Source organism: Mesoplodon bidens (genome assembly GCF_964165515.1).
Source record: "Mesoplodon bidens genome assembly, chromosome: 1".
Classification (NCBI taxonomy): Eukaryota; Metazoa; Chordata; class Mammalia; order Artiodactyla; family Ziphiidae; genus Mesoplodon; species Mesoplodon bidens.
Genome location: NC_138176.1, coordinates 203,800,778 through 203,820,553, shown reverse-complemented (window position 1 = coordinate 203,820,553; position 19,776 = coordinate 203,800,778). Strand labels below are relative to the sequence as shown.

Here is a 19,776-nt window from a genome sequence, read left to right as displayed (position 1 = left end):
TTTCTTAGATTTATAAAATATTACAGCACAATCCAAAGATTTTATCCTATTTCACACAGTGATCAGGAAAGCCTATTAGCCTCCTACCTCCCAGATCTACCAGTGTATCCATGCCTGTACCCTTACACTCTGCCTTCTCTCCTGTCTCAATGGATGAACCAAATTTGTACCTCTGTGGGGTCAACCCTTGTGCTGGTACTCTGAACCCCATTCTCTCTCACTCACTCAAGGACTAAGTTAAAATAATCACTTCCTTCCCCTATGACATCAATTTTGCCCTCACAGATTCTTCCCATCAGCATAGAAACATTTTATGATAGCTCTCAATATTTTTTAATCCCCCCTAGGAACAATATCCCTCTTCTCTTTTAGAGCTCTGGTAAAGGATTATATGTACTTGCTGTCTTTATAGGCTTTCTTCCCATTCTTTCTTCACCCCACACACCACTGAAATTGTTCTTGTCAAGGACAGCAGCAGTCTCCATCTTGCCAAATCCAAAGGTCAGTCTACTGTTCTCATCTTACTCTTATCTCTCAGCAAGATTTGACCCAACTAATGACTCTGTTTTGAAGCACTTTCTTCACTTGGCTTCTGTAATACTACACTCTCCTGGTTTTCCTCTTGTCTTATTGGACACCCTTTATTAGTCCTATTTGCAAAATCTGTCTACTTTTCCAAGACCTTTCAAAGTTAGAGCACCACAAGGCTCAGTCCTATGACCTCATCTCAAGCCATGCTCATCTTGCGTGCTTTCATCCAGGTCCACAGTTTTGAATACCATCTTTATTCCTATGACCTCCAAAATTATACCTCCAGCTCCAGCCTCTCTGTTATATTAGAAATTATTATATCCAGTTGGTAGGACAAGCTACTTAACTTTGGGGTGCCCCCCAAGGCAAAGTGAAAATGTGGAACCCTCTGTTAAAAATTACTGAGAATTTCAAGATGACAACAGCAGAGCATTAAACCAAATATGGGGCTTTCTGAGTGTGGGCCCTGTGAAACTGCATATTTCATATACCTATGAGACCAGCCCTGCCTATTGGCTACCTGACGAGTATACTTGGATATTTAATGAGCATATCACACTCAATCTATATAAAACAAAACTCCTAATTTACACTTCTGCCTAAAAAAAGACAATCCCATTTCTACTCAGGTTTTCCCCATCTCAATAATTTGTACCATTCACCCAGTTAGTCAGGCCAAAAATCTGTGATTCCTCCACTTTTCTCAGCCAGTCCATAAGCAAGTCCTATTGGCTCTGCCTTCAAAATATATGCTCAAACATCTGGAATCTAAATTTCCACAGTCTCAAATCATCATCTCACAGATAATTTTTCATTACAGAGAGGAAAGGTTCTTTTACAATGGAGAAATCTCACAGCCACTACTTGAACCAAATGATTAAACTTATCATCATGGATAAAAAATGATAAGATAAGCATAAAAGTATTTCTGAGGATTAGAAATGTCACAGAAATATATTACTGATTATTAAATGAAAATTAATGTTATAAAACAGTGTGTTGTAACAGTATGTTATACTGCATAGTCCTATATTTTTTATTGTGGTAAAATATACATAACATAAAATTTACCATTGCAGCCATTTTTAAGTTTATGGTTCAGTGGCATTAAGTACCTTCACCTTGTCCCATCTTTATACATAATTATATATATTATATATAAATAGAGAAAAATGGAAGAACATAGACTCGTATTAAATACCAGTTATGTAAATGATGGGATTGTGCTTGACTTTTACATTCTTTTTCTCTGTATTTTCTAAATTTTCTGTGTGAGCATAGATTGCATAGTTTGCAGTAAGAAAAATGGTTTTTTCTGTCTTTTAATTAAAGGATGACATATGTTTCAAGGAAGACATAGTAATTTTCAGATTTTAGAGAAATCATATAGAGTGACAACTGAACTGCTTTTGGACTTGACAATTATGGTTTCATTCATTCAAGAGCATAAAATCCCCTGAGTAGGGCAATCGGAAAGGGCAGCATATGAGTAGCCCAGAAAGGCTGAGTTTTTTTGTTTGTTTTAATTTATTTATTTAATTTATTTATTTTTGGATGCACTGGGTCTTCATTGCTGTGCACAGGCTTTCTCTAGTTGCGGCGAGCTGGGGCTACTCTTTGTTGTGGTGTGTGGGCTTCTCATCACAGTGGCTTCTCTTGTTGCAGAGCACAGGCTCTAGGCACGTGGGCTTCAGTAGTTGTAGCACGCAGGCTCAGTAGTTGTGGCGCACGGGCTTAGCTGCTCCGTGGCATGTGGGATCTTCCCGGACCAGGGCTCGAACCCATGTCGCCTGCATTGGCAGGCAGATTTTTAACCACTGCGCCACCAGGGAAGCCCAGAAAGCCTGAGTTTTGTTTGGATGAGTGGGTATGGGCTCAGGAGGGGGATTCCAGGCTAGGAGAAATGCCTGAACAGGAAAAAAGTGGACAGCAGAGCCTGACAGTGGGCAAGCACAGCTCAGCCTGCCTGGACCTCCAGTTCATGTGAAGGAGAGAGTGATAATATGTGTGGATATGGAGGAGTAGAAGGGCCCTGTCTGTGTGTGTAGAATTTGAATTTTACTTTGTTAAGCTATGAAGAGCAATCAGAGCTTTCTGATATTATTGAAGCAGTGTTTTGGGAAGATCACTTCTGTACAGTTTGGATTTGTGGTGGGAAAGACCAGAGACCAAACCTAATATGAAACCTATCATCTAGAGGTTGAGTAATAAAAATTTTAACTAGGGGGCGGGGTGAAGGAAATGCAAAAGAATAGGTGGTGGTAGTGAACTCACTGAGGATAAGAGAGGCAATATTATCTCATTTAAGCTTCTCTTAGTAACAGAGTATCCATTCAGTTATCTCTTGGTTTGGCGAAACTCAGTACCATCTATCTGTTTTACATAGAGTGATTTGAAGTCTAGGCTGACGTTATTTCCAGCGGTACGCATACTTGTCCAAAAATATTTCACTAGGTTGTTTCCAGACTCTTCAAATTGGGTTGACTTACATTTCAGTGTTGTCTTCCTGAAGCAGCATTTTGGAAACTTATTATGGAATTATAACTCACTGTTCAATGTATTTTTTCACCTATTTAAATAATGAATTAACTGCATTGCCTATTTGGAAGGGACCATTGCTTTTATTAGCTTTACGTATTAATTTATTTATACGTCTAGTTTATTTCCTAATTTATTTGAAATTTCTTTGTCCAACTTGTATATCTCCTCACTAAAATTCAATGAGGAGAAAGTTTTCAGATTCATTTATGAATTCTAATATCTACACATGAATTGCACTAGAGAAAGAAGATGTAACACATATGCAGTTATTTAATGCAGTGAGTCCAACTCTCTGAAACATTGAATTTAAAATGGTTTTTTAAATCAAATCATTTAAAATGCTCTAGAGATGTTGACACTTTAAGGCACCATTACTCTGATTTTTTTAATTTTATTTTTTTATTGAGCTATAGTTGATTTACAGTGTTATATAGTTCAGGTGTAAAACATAGCAGTTCAAACTTTTTATAGATTATACTCCATTTAAAGTTATTGTAAAATAGTGACTATGTTCCCTGTGCTGTATAATAATATATCCTTATAGCTTATTTTATACATAGCAGTTTGTACCTCTTAATCCCCTACCCCTATCATGCCCTTCCCCCTTCCCTCTGCCCACAGGTAACCACTAATTTGTTCTATGTCTGTGATTCTGTTTCTGTTTTGTTATATTAATTTGTTTGCTTTATTTGTGTGATTTTTTTAATGTGACCTATTTTTGCTGATACAAATAATCACTTTCCTCTCACTTTCCTTCTTAATATATTTCCGCTTATTCATTTATTAAGTTGCTTGAGAGCAAAGCATGCCACTTTAAAGTAAATTAATTTTATCAGCCAGTGTATTGCCATTGAGAGATTTTGTGCTCATGCTAAGTATTTCGTATCTCAGAAATTTGAAGAGTTTATTTTATGTTTGAGGGATACAGAGTCAGCTGTGATTACCAGTCAGTTACCATCTCACACTAACCAGTTTTGACATTTCTCTAAGGAAGCCCCGCTGAAGCCTGCTTCTCCCCTGCCAGGAAATACCATTTAACAGGGTGAAGGGTCACTGGGACAGTCTAAGGCAGCTGATCTCAGGTGTGGTAGCAGCTGTTGTGTGGGACATGACTTATTTTGTGAGAACAGAAACACTATTATCTGGGCTCCTGAGGGAGATTTGGAGAAAGTCATGCCCAGGGAGTCCCATTCCAGGAAAATGTGCTCAAGCATTTATTTATTGGCAGTGATCACTAACTGAGATTCCATCTGGCAAAAATGTGGATTTTTCACTGTCCCAGAAAGTTGGAGAACAATTATGTAAGTTGTTCCAAAGAATTTATTTTTAACCATTTTTTATGAAGAACTTGCAGTCCCTCTGTTGTTAGAAGAAATTCACTTTTTTAAGAAAAAATAGAGCTTCTGTATGAATTTCTATATAACTGTATTTATGTGCCATAAATTACAGCTAATTGTCCTTTTTATTAATTTTTATACAGTTTTAATGATCACACTCCATTTACAATTTTTATAAAATATTGGCCGTATCCCCCATGAGTATGTACTGTAATTACTTGTCTTTTGATTTGAAATCATTACTCAGTCTTTCTGGCGAAGGTTTTGACTCATATTGGGAACACTGGAATCAGTTAGTGAAATCAAGGAGTCAGTGGGGTGGAAAGGGGAACCCTGAGTAGTGGTGCCTCTCCAGCTCTGGAGGACTTTCAGCCTTGCCTCACTGTTTGCAGCCTTCTCCTCTGCCCCTAACAGCGGCTCTGCAGGATTTTAGAACCTGAGTAAGTGAACCCTGTGTGCCATTGTAGGCTCGGCAAAGGCCAATCAGATACGTCTTAATGAAATAACCGCATACACCGTTTTAAAAGCAAGATCCATCATTAGAATTAAAGAGGTGTGTCTCTGGAAAAACAATTATACAATTTCTATCCCCATGGGATTTTTTCCAGTAGTCTTCTAATATACACTAAATAAGTCTAATAAATAAGTGAGGAAACATGTTAATTATGTTGATTTTATTAGTTATTTTTATTTGGGCCTTAAGTAAAGCAAGCATCTTCATTTCTGCTGTGACTGAAGAAAAATAGTTTACCTAACTAGAAATTCCGTATTCCTATTAGCATGAACCTATTTTAAATGTTACTGTTTTGCTTTCTAAAATAAATCTTTAATGAGGTTTTATAATAATTCTTTGAGTTAAGAAATACTGTAGGTTTGTGGTTTTTTTACATAAAAACAACTGACCAGGGCTTCCCTGGTGGCGCAGTGGTTGAGAGTCTGCCTGCCAATGCAGGGGACACAGGTTCGTGCCCCGGTCCGGGAGGATCCCACATGCCACTGAGCGGCTGGGCCCGTGAGCCATGGCCGCTGAGCCTGCGTGTCCGGAGCCTGTGTTCCGCAGCGGGAGAGGCCACAACAGAGAGAGGCCTGCGTACCGCAAAAAAAAAAAAGAAAAATCAACTGACGGCCTACCTGTCAGTTCCAGTGTTCTTAGAGGAATACAATTAATACAATTGAAAACTTGATTTTCCATCTTTTCTATTTTTTTCTCTTTCCTTCAACACCCCATGGCAACCACTTCCTTCCCCCGCTGCAACTATAGCTGGCTTCTACCGTTACACAGCACACACACTACACACAACACACAACACACATGCACTCTCTGACTGTTGGCTCAGAGTAGCAAAAGAGGTTTGTTCTGGTCCACTGTATGTCTTTGGTTCAGACAGCCATTATTAGACTGTATAGACCTTATTTAATATATATGCAATCATCAAAATGTAAAACTCAGACCAAAAGAAAGGATTCTTTATTTCCTATAGCCAGTTGATAATGTGTGTTATCGATGGGTGAGTATAATACTTTATCATCTTTAAAAGCTTTCGTATGGTGGAAATGCTGTGGTATTCAGATGCTGGCTTCATGTCATCCACTTATTAGCTGTGTGCTCAAGTTAGTTCTTCATTTCCACATCTATGAAAATGAACACAGCATAACTTCTCAATAAGTGCTGGTTGCCTTACATATACCGCCCTTGCAGTTCCTTCTCCCACCGACTCTTTTTTTGTTGTTTTTTATTTTATTTTTTTTGCGGTACACGGGCCTCTCACTGCTGTGGCCTCTCCCGTTGCGGAGCACAGGCTCTGGACGTGCAGGCTTAGCGGCCATGGCTCACGGGCCCAGCCGCTCCGCGGCATGTGGGATCTTCCTGGACCGGGGCAGGAACCCGTGTCCCCTGCATTGGCAGGCGGACTCAACCACTGCGCCACCAGGGAAGCCCCGCCCGACTCTTTTATTTTTGACATTTGCTGCTGTCAGTGATGATGATGTCCGCTGATGAGCCCTGAAATTCACTAGTGTTCTAACCCAGATTGCCAGAGAGCAAGTTTAGTCAGGATCCTTTGCAGCAGTACCAGGATATCTAAATTATATGTGCCCCGAAAATCCTGGCTTTGTGATTATGAAAATCCTGTCAGATTTATTCATTACCATTTATGAATGCTATGCGAGCATCTTGTGGAAGGTTTTGTTTCTTGGTGCAATTTATAAAGATTGATAAAAAAATATGAGGAAGAAACCTTGCCTGAGAAGCACCTCCTTACCAAACTTGTAAGCAAGAAATTATTGCAACATATTTTTTCTTAGGAAACAAATCGATCTGATGTTAAAACAATATATGAAAACAAATTAATGTGGCCAAGAAACGTTCTTGGTTCTTTGGTTGCTTCAAATTGATGTTGAAATTAAAACAAATGAAGCCACATCATTTTTGGAGCAGTTGTTGCTCTTGATAGCACAAGTGCAAACTCATGTTGCCAGACACTTGGAATCTGCTGAAGAAGTTATGTAAGAAAATTAGAAGTCTGCAAGCCAGCTGAAGTGTAGAAAAGGAAATAAACAAACTAGGAGAAATTGGATAATGTAAAATGCTTAAAAGATTTTGAAAGTTTTGGATAGAATCTTACTTTTTGCGTCTCTGTGGTTGCACATCAACGTATAACCCCAATAGTTTATTTCTTTAGTCAATTATTGGTTATCATTATCCTTCATTTGAAACTCCAAGAGGTGTCTACTTTATCTTTAGTGTAGGCCTACAATGGGAAATATTAAAATGTGGGTAGAAATATTGCTTGATAAGTTAAAATCTAATTACAGGAACTATGCTTCAGTCTCTGGTGAAGAGTGATTGATGTATCAATTCATTCAATCAGCACTTACTGAGTGTCTGTTCTGTGTAATGGCTGCAGGAAAAATACAATTCTTGTCCTGGAGAACTTACATTCTAATAGGGAGATAATATTTATTTAGATTCAAATAATAATAAAATAGTGTGCTGGGGAAAAAAAGATAAATATCATGAGAGCTGCAAAGGGCTATCTGAGTTAAAAGGGGCAAGAGATTTGTTCCATCTGGCCTAAGCCTGAGTATACATAGAATTTTGCCAGGAGAAGATGGGATGGGAAAATACTGCAGACAAAAGGTAAATGTTTGGGGTAGAAAAGTTCAGAGCAGATTTGAAAAAAGTGTCCAGGTACATCTGGAGTGGCTTCCTTAGGAGGTATAAGCAGCTGAACTGGAGAGGGATACTGGGGTTCATTTAAGAGGTAGCTGAGAGCTACTGAAGCTTTTGAGAAGAGGAGTGAGTGACCAGATCACAACCACAGCAGAAAATTCACTCCTATAGTGAAATGTATTCACTGGGGATAGAGTGAATAGAGGCAGAAAGATCGTTTTGAAGGTTATCATGATACTGCAGATGACCAAGGCCTACTGATTAAAGAGACGTTACAGGACAATCAACAGATTTGGTTAAGGCGAGGAAAGGGAGGAGTAAAGGTGACTCATGCTTTGAATCTGATTCATAAAGAGAATAATGACATCATTAACAAGAGGGGCCAGGAGAGGAGATGTTTAAGAATCAGATAATACGAGGCTTTGAAAATGTTGATTAGGGCGATAATACTAATAATTATTGAGCACTTACTTGCCAGGAACTATCCTATGTGTTTTACATGCATGATTTCATTGATTACTCAGAGCCATTTCAGAGCTTTTAAACAGCTTGCCCCAGTTTACACTGCCTGTCTGGCAGAATCAGAGACCAATCCCTAGGAGCGTAATTCCAGAGCGCAGTTTATTAAGCCCTGATAGAATGCCTGTATTGAAAGATATGGGGCTGGAAGGTGAGGCAGGAAGGACGTAAGACAAGAGGAAAGACAGATGAACTAAAAGGAGGATGGAGTGACTGGGGACACTTGGAGAATTCCCAGGAAAGCTCACAGAGAGCCAGAGACTTTTGGAAAACCGAAGGTGGGTGTTTCTGAAAAGTTGAGAGTAAAAAGGCATCTAAGACAAAGCATTTAGATTTAGTGACCAAAAGAGCATTGGTGGCCTTAAAAGCAGTTTCAGAAACGTGGTGGAGTCTGAAGTCCATGGGCATGGGGCGGAGGAGTCATTTCTGAAGCAGTGGGAGCAGCAGAGGTGGGCTTTGGGGAGCCTGTCAGGGGGAAGGAGAGGGAAATGGCGCTGCGTCACCAGAGGGTAGGACTGCCGAGGAAAAGCTTTCAAGGCTGGGGGACACTTATCCGGGTGCCTGTTGGAAGGGGGCAGATTTAAGATGGAGGAGAGGTGAGACTTCTTCCTGAGGAAAGATAAAATGACGAGATCCAATACATGGAGAAGAAATTTGCGTCCTATGAGTGGGGACATGTTCCCCTAGGCTAGGAAGAAGTCAAAAAGAAGGAGGCAAGGTGTGTGTGTGTGTTTGGAGGGGGCCGGGGGGCGGTGGTGGTACTTCAACCCCTAATGCAAAGACGATCGAAGGCACTCACTCATATCTGATGATCTTGACTTTCTTAGTAAATTTAGGAGGCAAGGTAATTAGTGACCGAGAGAGAGATTCCGATTTGTGCCATTGGAGAAGGTCAGCAATAGTTTCTGTGGGAAAGTAGTCAAAAATCAGTCAAAGACAACTACAAGTTTGCCCCAGAGTACTGAGGTTCATGCCAAGGTTAAACAACAGGAAATTTTAATCTACCCTGTTGCCAGGGTTCTGTGACGTCCTTTTGCAGTGTTTTAGCAGCCTGGCAGTAGGGTATGCAGCGGGCAGGACGCATACAGGGTGAAGAAGCAGGGATGTTAGTGAACCTGTTTTTAGAAGTAACTAAATGCTGAGGAAAGCCAGGAACGGGCCTTTTTTAAAGCTGCACCTTAGTTGGTCTGGGTGCAGGTTGTCCACGGCAGACATGGACGGTCGGAGCTGAGTAGCTGAGGAGGAGGAATGGGGGAGGCAGGGGCAGGGCGGTTATGAGGGATGCACATCCCCGGGGGCTCGTGCGGAGGACATGCAGGCAGGGTATCAGAGTCTGAGAAGCTGGAGCCAGCAGGGTTCAGGGAGCGGTGCTCTGCTGGCTGACGGTGAAGAACTGACGTGAGGATGTGGGACGTAGAGTGATAAAGCTATTCCAGTGATCGAGGACTCTGGCAGGGGGTGTAGTTGAGAGGAGGAGCTGCGGTCCAGGTACAAATTCAAAAATGATCATCAAGTCATGCCCCTCAAATCGACCAAAAACCAGAAAAAGGAGGAATTGTCATAAATAAATAATAGAGACTTGAAGGGGCAGCTAATTACTGAGTTCTAGTGTTAGGCGATTTTCAGAAATGACCACTGACATCTAACTAGTAATATGGCATGTTAGAGGGACGTTGATAGCAAGACTTAAATTATCAGGAAATGTATGTGGAATCAGATTTTAAATTTGAAAGCCCCTGTTCATCAGTATTTTACCTCTAGTATGTATTGAATGTAAATTATAGTTTGGTTTAACATATTTCTGAAATGCTGGGTCCTGTATTGTTGAACTCATATGTCTGTTTTAGCCATGTAGTATTGATGTGTTTATAAAATTAGAAAAGACAAAATATTATTTCTGTCATTTGAATTTTAACTATTTCTAAAAATACTTGTGAAATATTTTAAAAACTCATGTAGAACAGAGTAAGCACTATGCTATATAGCAGAGTTCTGAAGCAGACCTGAGAAATTCTGAATCCAGTTTCTGTTCTGCCACTAACTTCCCATGTGAATTTGAACAAATTACTTAACTTTCTAGTACCAAGTTTACTCCTCAATAAAATAGATATTATGATATATAATAGTGATTTCCTAACTCAACAAGTTAATTGAAGTGTTAAGCAAGATGTAAAGTTGCATTTTTGAAAGATAAAAAACTTAAGCAAATATATAGAATTAAGTTACTGTTACTGGAAAATCCAATTAGTATTTCTAAATCTAGAATCAAAACAAAGAATATATTGACAGCTTCAATTAAAGTAAGTTCTGGACTTAACTTCCATTATTTTAAAAGGCTGATTTTAGTTACTGATATTCTATCATAATGTCTGAATATAAGTTTCAGGATGACTAATCCATGTTCATAAATATGATAGAGGATTTAGTCAGTGAGATATTTTTATTAGCAGGTATAGCAAAGGAGAGCAGACGCTTACAAAAGACTTCGTTTTCTAAGTTCAGAATTATGAGTGATCTGTAAGAAATCTGGGAAAAAATACAGGGGAGAAGGATACTTTTTTGGTGGTACCAGCCCCCTCTGTTTCTGAACGGCATGGACTCTAGCTTTCTGCCCTTTCTTCTACTAAAAGCTGTGCTCTGGGCTTTGTTGTAACTCTTCGGCACATCCTATGATATGAAAGAAATCTTTTTAAGATATATTTTTACTATTCTTGTTGCAATGTTTGAAACCTATGAATGAACCATTATGTTCCTAAAATAACACGTTAGTATTCCACACTGAAGGGGAAACTAAGGGAGAGCTGGATAATTAACAGGCATTCAGCAGAGCTTATGAGAAATTGATTTGGTGTTACTTGTAAAAAAAAAAAAGATCGATAAATAAATAACCAACCAACCAAAAAAATGCTGGTGGTGTTCTTAGAGGAAAATGACTCTTTAAATAAACACATTCGATTTTACAAGGATAAACAGAAATAATCAGTTGAAATACTTCCGTGGGAATAGCCGTTTTGATCCCTTGAGACAGTGGGCAGTCTTAGGACGTGTATTCTCCCCAGAAATGAGAGCTATGTGCCTTGGGAGATGTCACCAGTGACTAGTAACCACCGCAATGTAAACAGACATCAGCAGGAAATAAATATGGGTAGGGCAGGAGTCTAGAAGAATGCCTGTGTGCCTTCTAGAAAAGTGTCACGCCTTCCAATGCTAGTGGTTTGGTTTTTTTTTTTTTTTTTTTAAGGAAGAAAGGAGACTGAACATAGCTCATGCCTTCTGTCACAGAAACGTTTCGTTTCGGAGGCAGTGTCCTTCCTTGACAAATTGATTTCCTTGTTGGCAGTCTCTGTAACGTTGAGAAGTTAAGGGACCCTTTGCTCTTGGCTGCAGTTATTGGTTGCTTTCCCCAGACGGACAAGCCCGTCTGTGGAAGGGCTCAGAGGAGAGTTTCGAGTTACCAGAATTAGGCAAGCCCGCCGAGGAGCCGCAGCAGCAGCAAAAGCAGCAGCGCCTTTAAGCCCTGCAGCAGCTGGTCCTCTGATTGGCTGGCTGGTTCAGCTGCTTCCCTGGAACAAAGGTCAGAGTGGACTGCGGTGGAAATGTGGAGAGGCAGCGATCGAAGAGCACTGTAGCTCCGCTCGGAGAAGTTTGGAGGCTGAGAACAGCAGGACGCTGGCTGACTGCAGAGCAAGTTGCTTCTCCAGCGGTGAGCTGCAGCCTCACGCCCCCAGCCCAGCTCAGCCACTGCACCCTGGCCCCCGCCCCGTACAGACGCCCTGCTGGGCGCGGAAGAGACAGTTGTGAGGGTCCCTTGCAAATTTCCAGACAAGGATGGCTTGTGAAATCATGCCCCTGCAAAGGTAGTATGCTTTTCTATTTGGTTTTGTTCTTCTCTTCTGTATTTTCTGAATGTTTCAAAACCGTGTAACTTTGCCAATCCTTGGCATCTTTCAGTAGTACGCTGCAAACTGTGTAGAGTTCCTTGGGCGCAATGTGCTTCCACAAGACCAGAGAAATGTAGCTATTTGATCGCTTCTTTTGCTGACACTTATGCCCAGCATGTCATCTTCTTCACTTGATGAGTCTGTTCAGTTATTGCCTTCCTTGAATGAAAGTAAATATAAGAAAACAGCTTTGACATCTGAAGAAAAACAGAAAGTGAAGAATATATCGAGCAGGTTTAAAATAAAACTGAGTCAGCTTCTTAGCAATGTTGTGAAGCCGCGGTGAGCTCTAAGCTCATTTTGAAGGATGTCGACAGGCGAAAGACCTTTTAAAAATGCATCTTAGGAGCCCTCTCTGCTGGAGTTCAGATCTAGGCAAGGATTTTCTATCAATAAGTACTTAATAATACATGGACATAAACGTTAAGGTTATTATTTCCCCATGAATAATTCCAGATAGGTTTATTACACAGATGACATCTTTAAACAAAAAAACTGCTCTGTAAGAATGATTAAGCGCAAGGCTCTGTTCTGTTCATTAATGATTGTAATATGGATTGTGGAGGGTGAGGTGGAAGAGTTATTATACCAATGCAGAAAAAGGTAAATTTAAACAAAGGGCTTGTTAAAAAGAACACTGCTGTTGAACTAATACGTGAGTAAGGTGTCCCGGAATGTTGAAGCTGGAAGTCACCTCCGCGGTGATGGAGTCCAGCCCTCCAGTTTCACAGCAGGAAAACTGAGGCTTGAAGGAAGTCTGAGTTGCCCAAGATCGTGTTTTAGGATTTTTAGAATTACTTTTGCCAATCATATTATCCTATTTAAGCTGCACCTGCTCTACATGCAGTGGCATTTGATTCCATGTAAATGCTTCCTTTAAGGAAACTGTTAGTGGAAGTGATTTTAAAAGTCAAATGGTGAATTGTGGTCTATCTATAAGATTGAAAAAAAGAACCAGACAAAAAAATGAATTTTATTTTTAAAAACCATGCCACCAATATTTTACTGGATGTTCATGTTTTAACATGAAAATAAGGTATACAAAAATTGAGTGTTCATTTGGAAAATGGTTCCTGCAGATGGACCCTGTGAGATAAAACGGTGTAGTTGTTTTCCTGTCACTGTAAGGACAAGTGCACTGTAATGGGAACTTGATGGGGGTGTCCCTTGAATTCCTTTTCTAAAATTGATAACCCAACCCAAGGGAGCACAGAGTGATTTATGGATAGATCTGAAATTTGTCTATATTAATTCAGTGGAAATGTCCACATGCTTGAAACTTGCAAGAGACTAAAAACTAATGTACACTTTTTGGAGTCTTGATTTGGTTTCTAACTTTAAAGTTGGGACCTTGTTTTTTCTTATAATGGTGTCAGTTCTTAAGTGTCTTAAGCAAGTTCTTTCTAGATAAGCATATTGGCTATTACTGAACTCTGTAATAAGCTGCTCCGTGATATAATCACTGTTAAGAAGCAAACAGATCTTTATTCAGCTAAAATATCGTTTAGAGAGTTAACTTGATGAAAGCTAAAATAGAAGCAGCGTAATTTCCTCCAAAATTATTTTGCACTGTTAGTCCTTACTAATAAACCTACGTAAGAGGAATAATTTGAATTTGCATTCAAGACTGCTGATCAGTGCATTCACCGTCTCCCTGTTTCTGAGAGTTTAATTTGATTGATTACCCTGCGATCCTCACTTCCAGCCTGTGTCTGCCTGTGATTATGTACCTCGTGAAGGCAAGGAACCGGTAGGTTTGTGGTGTTCACTTCGTTATGGATCTCTTGTGAATTTAAATGCTAATGCAGATCACTTTCCTGTACCTATGTCTGATGGCTTCTTCCAAGCCCAATTCAACATTTTAGGCTAAGGATTTCTGTGACCCTCTAGTAAAGATGACTGTTGCTAACTGCCCGCGCTGTTATCCCACCCGGAACAGGGAAGTTGCAGAGCCTCGTGGCGCACATGCCGGCTGATGGGATGAGTGCTTTGCTCCCTTCTCTTTAAGAGCACCGAGGGGCTAGAAAATGAATGAAAAGAGGATGAGGGAAAGAATAGCTTTAAATATCAGTTAGAGAAACTCATGTTCACTCATGTTTGTATTGAGCAGAGAGGCCAGTGCCTCTCATTCTTTAGGTGCATGAGAATTACCTAGGGACCTTATTTTAAAAAATCAGCTTCTTCCTGCTGCCTTCCTTCCCTAGACTTACTGAAACTGAATCTGGGTGTGACAGGGAAAGTATCAACATTTTAACAAGCTTCCTGAAAGCAAATCTGGTACAAATGGTCCACACAGAGAAACACTGATCTGAACTCTGGTTAATGAGTATAGCTTGTATAAAGCCATTGACAGCAGGTGTTCAGATGTAAGATGCTAACACTGTACTACTCAACATCCCCAAGTAACATATTTAATATCAGGACCTTATGTGAGGTGTCTTTGTCATAATTGATGCTTTCATTTACTAGATGGTCGGTGTTACCTATTAGAACAAAACATACTTACAGTGTTTTTTAATATTTTCTTTATGAGCAAACACTACACTGTACTGCCAGTAAATTAAGACACAACTCTGCTTCAGAGGGGTCACATGCTAGTGAGGATGCAGACACATTACCAGACAGTTACACTTACATTACTGTGGTGAATCCAGTCATGGAGGGTATAATTAGCATAATAATAGAGATGCACCTGTGTGGATAATATTACCCTATGTAACTTCATATAAGCATATGATCTTATTAGATGGCACGTTTGCATCTCAGTGTCTACTTAGCTTATAATTCCCATGAGTGACTTTTTAGCCTTTCTTAGCATGTTGTGAAAGTATGTAGAAGATAATCTGTTATTGCTTATCTGTAACTAAGATGAGACTAACAGATGAGGTCAAAGGCTAAGAATGAAATAAATACCTGCGTTCACTTTAATGTATTTTGCTATCTGTTTACAACTTAATGTAATCTGCAGACTTTCCAGGGTGGGAGTAACTCTGCAGAAACTCATGATCTGTAGAAAAACTGCAGAGGCTGACTGTTGAAAATGTGACCCTCTATAGAGTGAAGGACTCAGTTCTTAAAGTTCACTTCAAATGGCTTAAATTAATAATGGATCTTATATGTCTTTTGAGATGGTTAACTTATCCCAAGTATTTTTAGAAATACTAAAATATTTGCACCGTATAGCATTATATGGGTATTCTTGCCAACTGAAAAAGTTATTCCAAAGAAATAAAATAATATCATAATTAAGTAGAGAAACTATATCAAGAATTGAAATAAAAGTTTTTTTCTCAGGTATTAAATTTACCTTCTGTCACTAAAGAGATAGTATGTTTTATCAGACTCTAGGCTTTACATAGACCTCAGACTCTTTGCATGATTCATATTCCATTGGGTTTTTTTTTTCCTTAGAGATTATGGATCTGTAGGTAAGGATCTCCATTTTATGTATAGAAAGACTTCAGTAGGCTAAGAAATAGTCTTCACTCACTCTTATGTCTATGACAAAACTCTCAACTTCACAGCAGAATTCTGATTTGCTAACATAACTTTCAAATAGTCACTAACTCACCTTATACCCACAAAGACTAAGTGATGGAGGATGACGTTAAGAGCACTCGTGATTAATCTAGATTCCTTTGGTTTTAGTGCATTGACATCTGTTTTCACGTGTTTAGCATCCCTTTTTTGCCTTGGTTTATTTATCCAAATGGGAAACTGAGATGAACAATGTCCGTGTAACTCTCTTTTTCGTTACTTTACCTAGCAAATTATGATATTCAACATACATTACTGAATATTCATTTTACGATGGGGAAACACACCATACTTCTAAATCGCAACGGCTCTTTAAGAAGGTTTATAGCAACAGGATTAGTTAACATGTATCAGTGATCCAGCATGGGAACATTGCACTGAATCTTCTTATCAGCAGAATTCATCTGGTCTTTCTGAGCACTGGTTTTTAGAATGTCCTTTAGCAAACAAGTAAACACTGGGAACGTGGGGATGATGTGGGATTTAACCAGGGAACAACCCAGGCAGTGATGGTCCTGCGTGTGAGTCTCCTGGGTGGTGTTAGAGAGCCCCCTACTGCTTGTCGTGGTGACTCCTTCAGTTAATTTATCCCTTAAACCCGTGTTATTCCCAACTCGTTGGCACTTTGATAGCACTCCCTACACTCCCCGCCCTCCCCCGCCTCCACAAACACAGTCTACAAGGGAGTTAAAAGCTGCCTCGCCTCAAGTCTGGGTTAACCCTTCTGGGGTTGACTGTCTGCACTTAGACTGCATCACCAGCGTGGTCTGTATTTGGCGGTAACAAGAATCACTGAGAACGAGACAGACCTCTGTAGGCTCTACTCTCACGTGATGGTTGCGGTACCTCTGGAGTTTAAATATTTGCTAATTACTCCAGATAAAGAAGATAGTATGAAGTAAGGTGAGGATATTCTTAAATTATACAGAGATCACCCTGTCTAAGCCACTGAAAAAAGGAGAGGCGTTAGAGTCAGCCCTGAACAGTGGGGAAAGCGATGGAAAGAGAGTAAACTTGCCATCAAGAAATGTATCCAGACGCTGACAGCTAATTAGCCATGTGAATTTGGGCAGGTCATTTTCCTCACCTATAAAATGGGATGATCATACCTACCACACTTACTTAGAGGAGAAATTTTGTAGTTAAAGAATAGTATAGTTCTTTGTAAATGATAACTAGTCACATGTAAAGAGTAGTAACATATTGCTTTTCTTTTGATTTTGTTACCACTACACTTGCATTATCTTTCAATTCCTTGAAGCAAGAGTGCTTTACACTTAAGGTGATGCTCTACCATTGCATTGTATTGGATGAATAGTAGAAAGTGACCTAAAGCATGATTTGTGGGAAGTGCCACTGCAAATACCATAGAATCAAATTTCTTGAAACTCTCAAAACTTTTTACCCCGTTTTTCCTGTAATACTTATATATTTATGTGATGATAGAATGAACTGCCAAAAAACAGTTCGTACTATATGAAACCTTTTTAAAGCGCTATTTATTCTTCCCTTAACAAGAACCAGAAATAACTTTTTTAGTAATAGCTTTATTGACATAATTTACATACCGTGCACTTCACCTACTTAAAGTATAAAATTCAATAGTTGTTAGTATATTCACAAGGTTATGCAACCATCACTAACAGTCAATTTTAGAATACTTTTGTCACCCAAAAAGAAACCCTGTGCTCTTTAGCTCTCAATCCCTACTGTGGGCTGAATGTTTGTGCCCCTCAAAATTCATATGCTGAAGCTTTAATCCCCAGTGTGATGGTATTTGGAGGTGGGACCTTTGGGAGGTAAGTAGGTTTGGATGAGGCCATGGAGGTGGAGCTCCCAAGATAGGATTCGTGCCCTTACAAGGAGATGAAGGGACCAGAGCACAGTCTCCCCACCCACCCCCATCCATGGAGGTACAGCAAGAGGGTGGAAGTCTGCAAGCCAGGGAGAGCTCTCACCAGAACCTGCCACGCTGGCACCCTGATCTCAGACTTCCAATCTTTGGAACTGTGAGAAGTAAATATTTCTGTTGTTGAAGCCACCCAACCTGTGGTATCTTGTTATAGCAGCCCAAACTGACCAAAGCTGCCCTCAAGCCCCTATCCCAGCTCTAGGCAACCACTAATCTACTTTCTGTCTCTATAGACTTGCCTTTTCTAGATACTACATTATAACAGATCATCAAGAAGCCAGATGTGGAAACTGATTTTATTTCTTGCGTAAGAAAGATATATTGATGGGAAATAGTGGGGACGAGGGTAGTAAAAAGAAATAGTAGGAAGCCCTAGAAGTTGATTTTTTAAAGTAAGTGACCCCAGTAAAAGAAATAAAAATACTGGGTGAGGGGAGAGGGAAGGGACACAGGATACATTCTATGAAAACCTTTTAAGGTTTGGCGTCAGGAAAGCATGGTATCTTCTCATCAAATATAAGAATAAAAATCAGAACACTTGAACTTCATAGAAATAAAAATGAAGAATTGAACTGCTTTTCTCAGATCACATTGACTGGAACCAAAACACTAGAAAAAGTTAAGTGGGGTTCAGGAGAAGCTTAAGATGATACCTCAGTATTTTTGCTGCCAGCAAAATGACGATGGGAAGAAATGTAACTTCGCTGCCTCGGTTAAAATAGCCCCTGAAACTAAAATTAGGAACCAAAAGCCAACCAGAGGAGCCCATTGATAAACTATGGTGTGTTTTTGTAAGGGACTCTCCTTCATTTTCAACTCCTTGACTTGGTGAAAACTCAAGTGCCTGCCTCTGTGTGCGTGTGTGCGTGTGTGTCTGTCTGTGTCTCTCTCAGTTCCTCTAGTGCCCTCGCCTGGCACACCCCTGCAGTGCTTCCTGACGCCTTCACACATCCTCTGCCTTTGTTGGAGAACTTTTCTCCTGTCCATTATCTTTTTCCAGTGTGACCCGCACAGTTCACTCCCCGTGTCACTTACGTCCCCTAAGCTCCCCCAACCTGCGGGTCTGCACCGAGCTTCTGACTTCAAGGTCTGGAGCCTGGCTTCCACAGACCCGAGATTCAGGATGTGAATCTCAGCCCCGCCTGGCTCCGTGACCTTCCACCAGTTGCTTAACCTTTCTAAAACTTACTTTTCTTCTCTGAAAAATCTGGTGAGTAATACCTTCCTCCAAAGATGTCACTAAGGATTGAGTGAGATCACGTACGTGAAGCTCTCAGCCCAAAGCCTGGCTTATTAGGGAGAGTTCTCGGTACGTGGTAGCTCTGGATCCCTTTTTTTATGAAAATGGTCAAATGTCAAGTTTCTGTTTCTCGGCTGGCCTATAAATTCTGGGAAGGTTGAGCCCATATCTTAATAGCCTGTGTATCTCCAGCCCCTCTCATAGGCTCTGATAAGTAGTCGACACTCAAAAAAGGCCGAATGAGCACTGGCCCGTGGCTTTGGAAGCTCACAGAGCTCAAGCCTGGGTGGACATCAACCTTCGTACACTCGCCGGTCACTCGTCCTCCTGCAAACCAGTGTAAAATCATGGCAGTGTAGATACAAGCCCTTGACTCATCTTTCTGTGCAGGGCCCTCCTCTGGCAGGGGGAGAGTTCACTGGCTGGAAGGTGACAGGCGAATTCACATTGCTTTCTGCACAGCTTTGTCTGCCTCAAGAAATCCGCATTCAGAGTGAACGACTGGGGAAATTATATACCTGCCATTCAGAATGTTATAATAAAGGTAATAATTGAAAGAAGTTAGTATAAAAAACAATTTCCTGTTTCCTTCTTCCCTTCTGCACGTATCCCCCTATTCTTTTGCTTTTGTTTCAGTATCTAAAGATTAGAAAGCATTTTAACTGATTTGCTGATGTTCTAAAAGTATTCTCTTATCCACTAGTATCAACCCCCTCAAAAAGAAAGTTACATTGTTTTTTGTTTTTACATTCTAAGCTACTGCCTCCCTAAGGCGATATCGCTATGTCTGTAATAATGATAAACATCAGTTTGCTGAACAAGAATCTCAAAAACAAATCAGAGCGTCCAGCTGCATTGAAAATAGTTTTGTGACTAAACCAAAAATTTCTTTAAGCTCCACCCAAACCTTTGGGTTTGCAATGAAGTAAAAAAATTTTTCTTTTCCTGCTCTCAAGCCAGAACAAACAGATAGAGTATGTGGCAAGGCCATATTCAAACATTGCCTTGCCTGGACGAATCCTTTGCTGGGCTCACTGTACCCGACA

General features: G+C 40.1%; 1 protein-coding gene across 2 annotated transcripts in view; it reads left to right on the top strand.

The window, feature by feature from the left end:
* The window catches only part of FAM13A (family with sequence similarity 13 member A), a 329,540-nt gene that overhangs the window by 217,211 nt on the left and 92,553 nt on the right, over positions 1 to 19,776 (top strand). Inside the window, exon 1 of one of the 2 annotated variants that reach the window (XM_081232919.1) lies at positions 11,666 to 11,957. The exons of the other annotated variant lie outside the window; for it this stretch is intronic. Coding sequence (XP_081089045.1) covers positions 11,929 to 11,957 — 29 coding nt within the window. The 5' untranslated portion in view covers positions 11,666 to 11,928. Of the gene's footprint in view, positions 1 to 11,665; positions 11,958 to 19,776 lie in introns of those variants that run through there. 2 annotated transcript variants of the gene reach the window in all.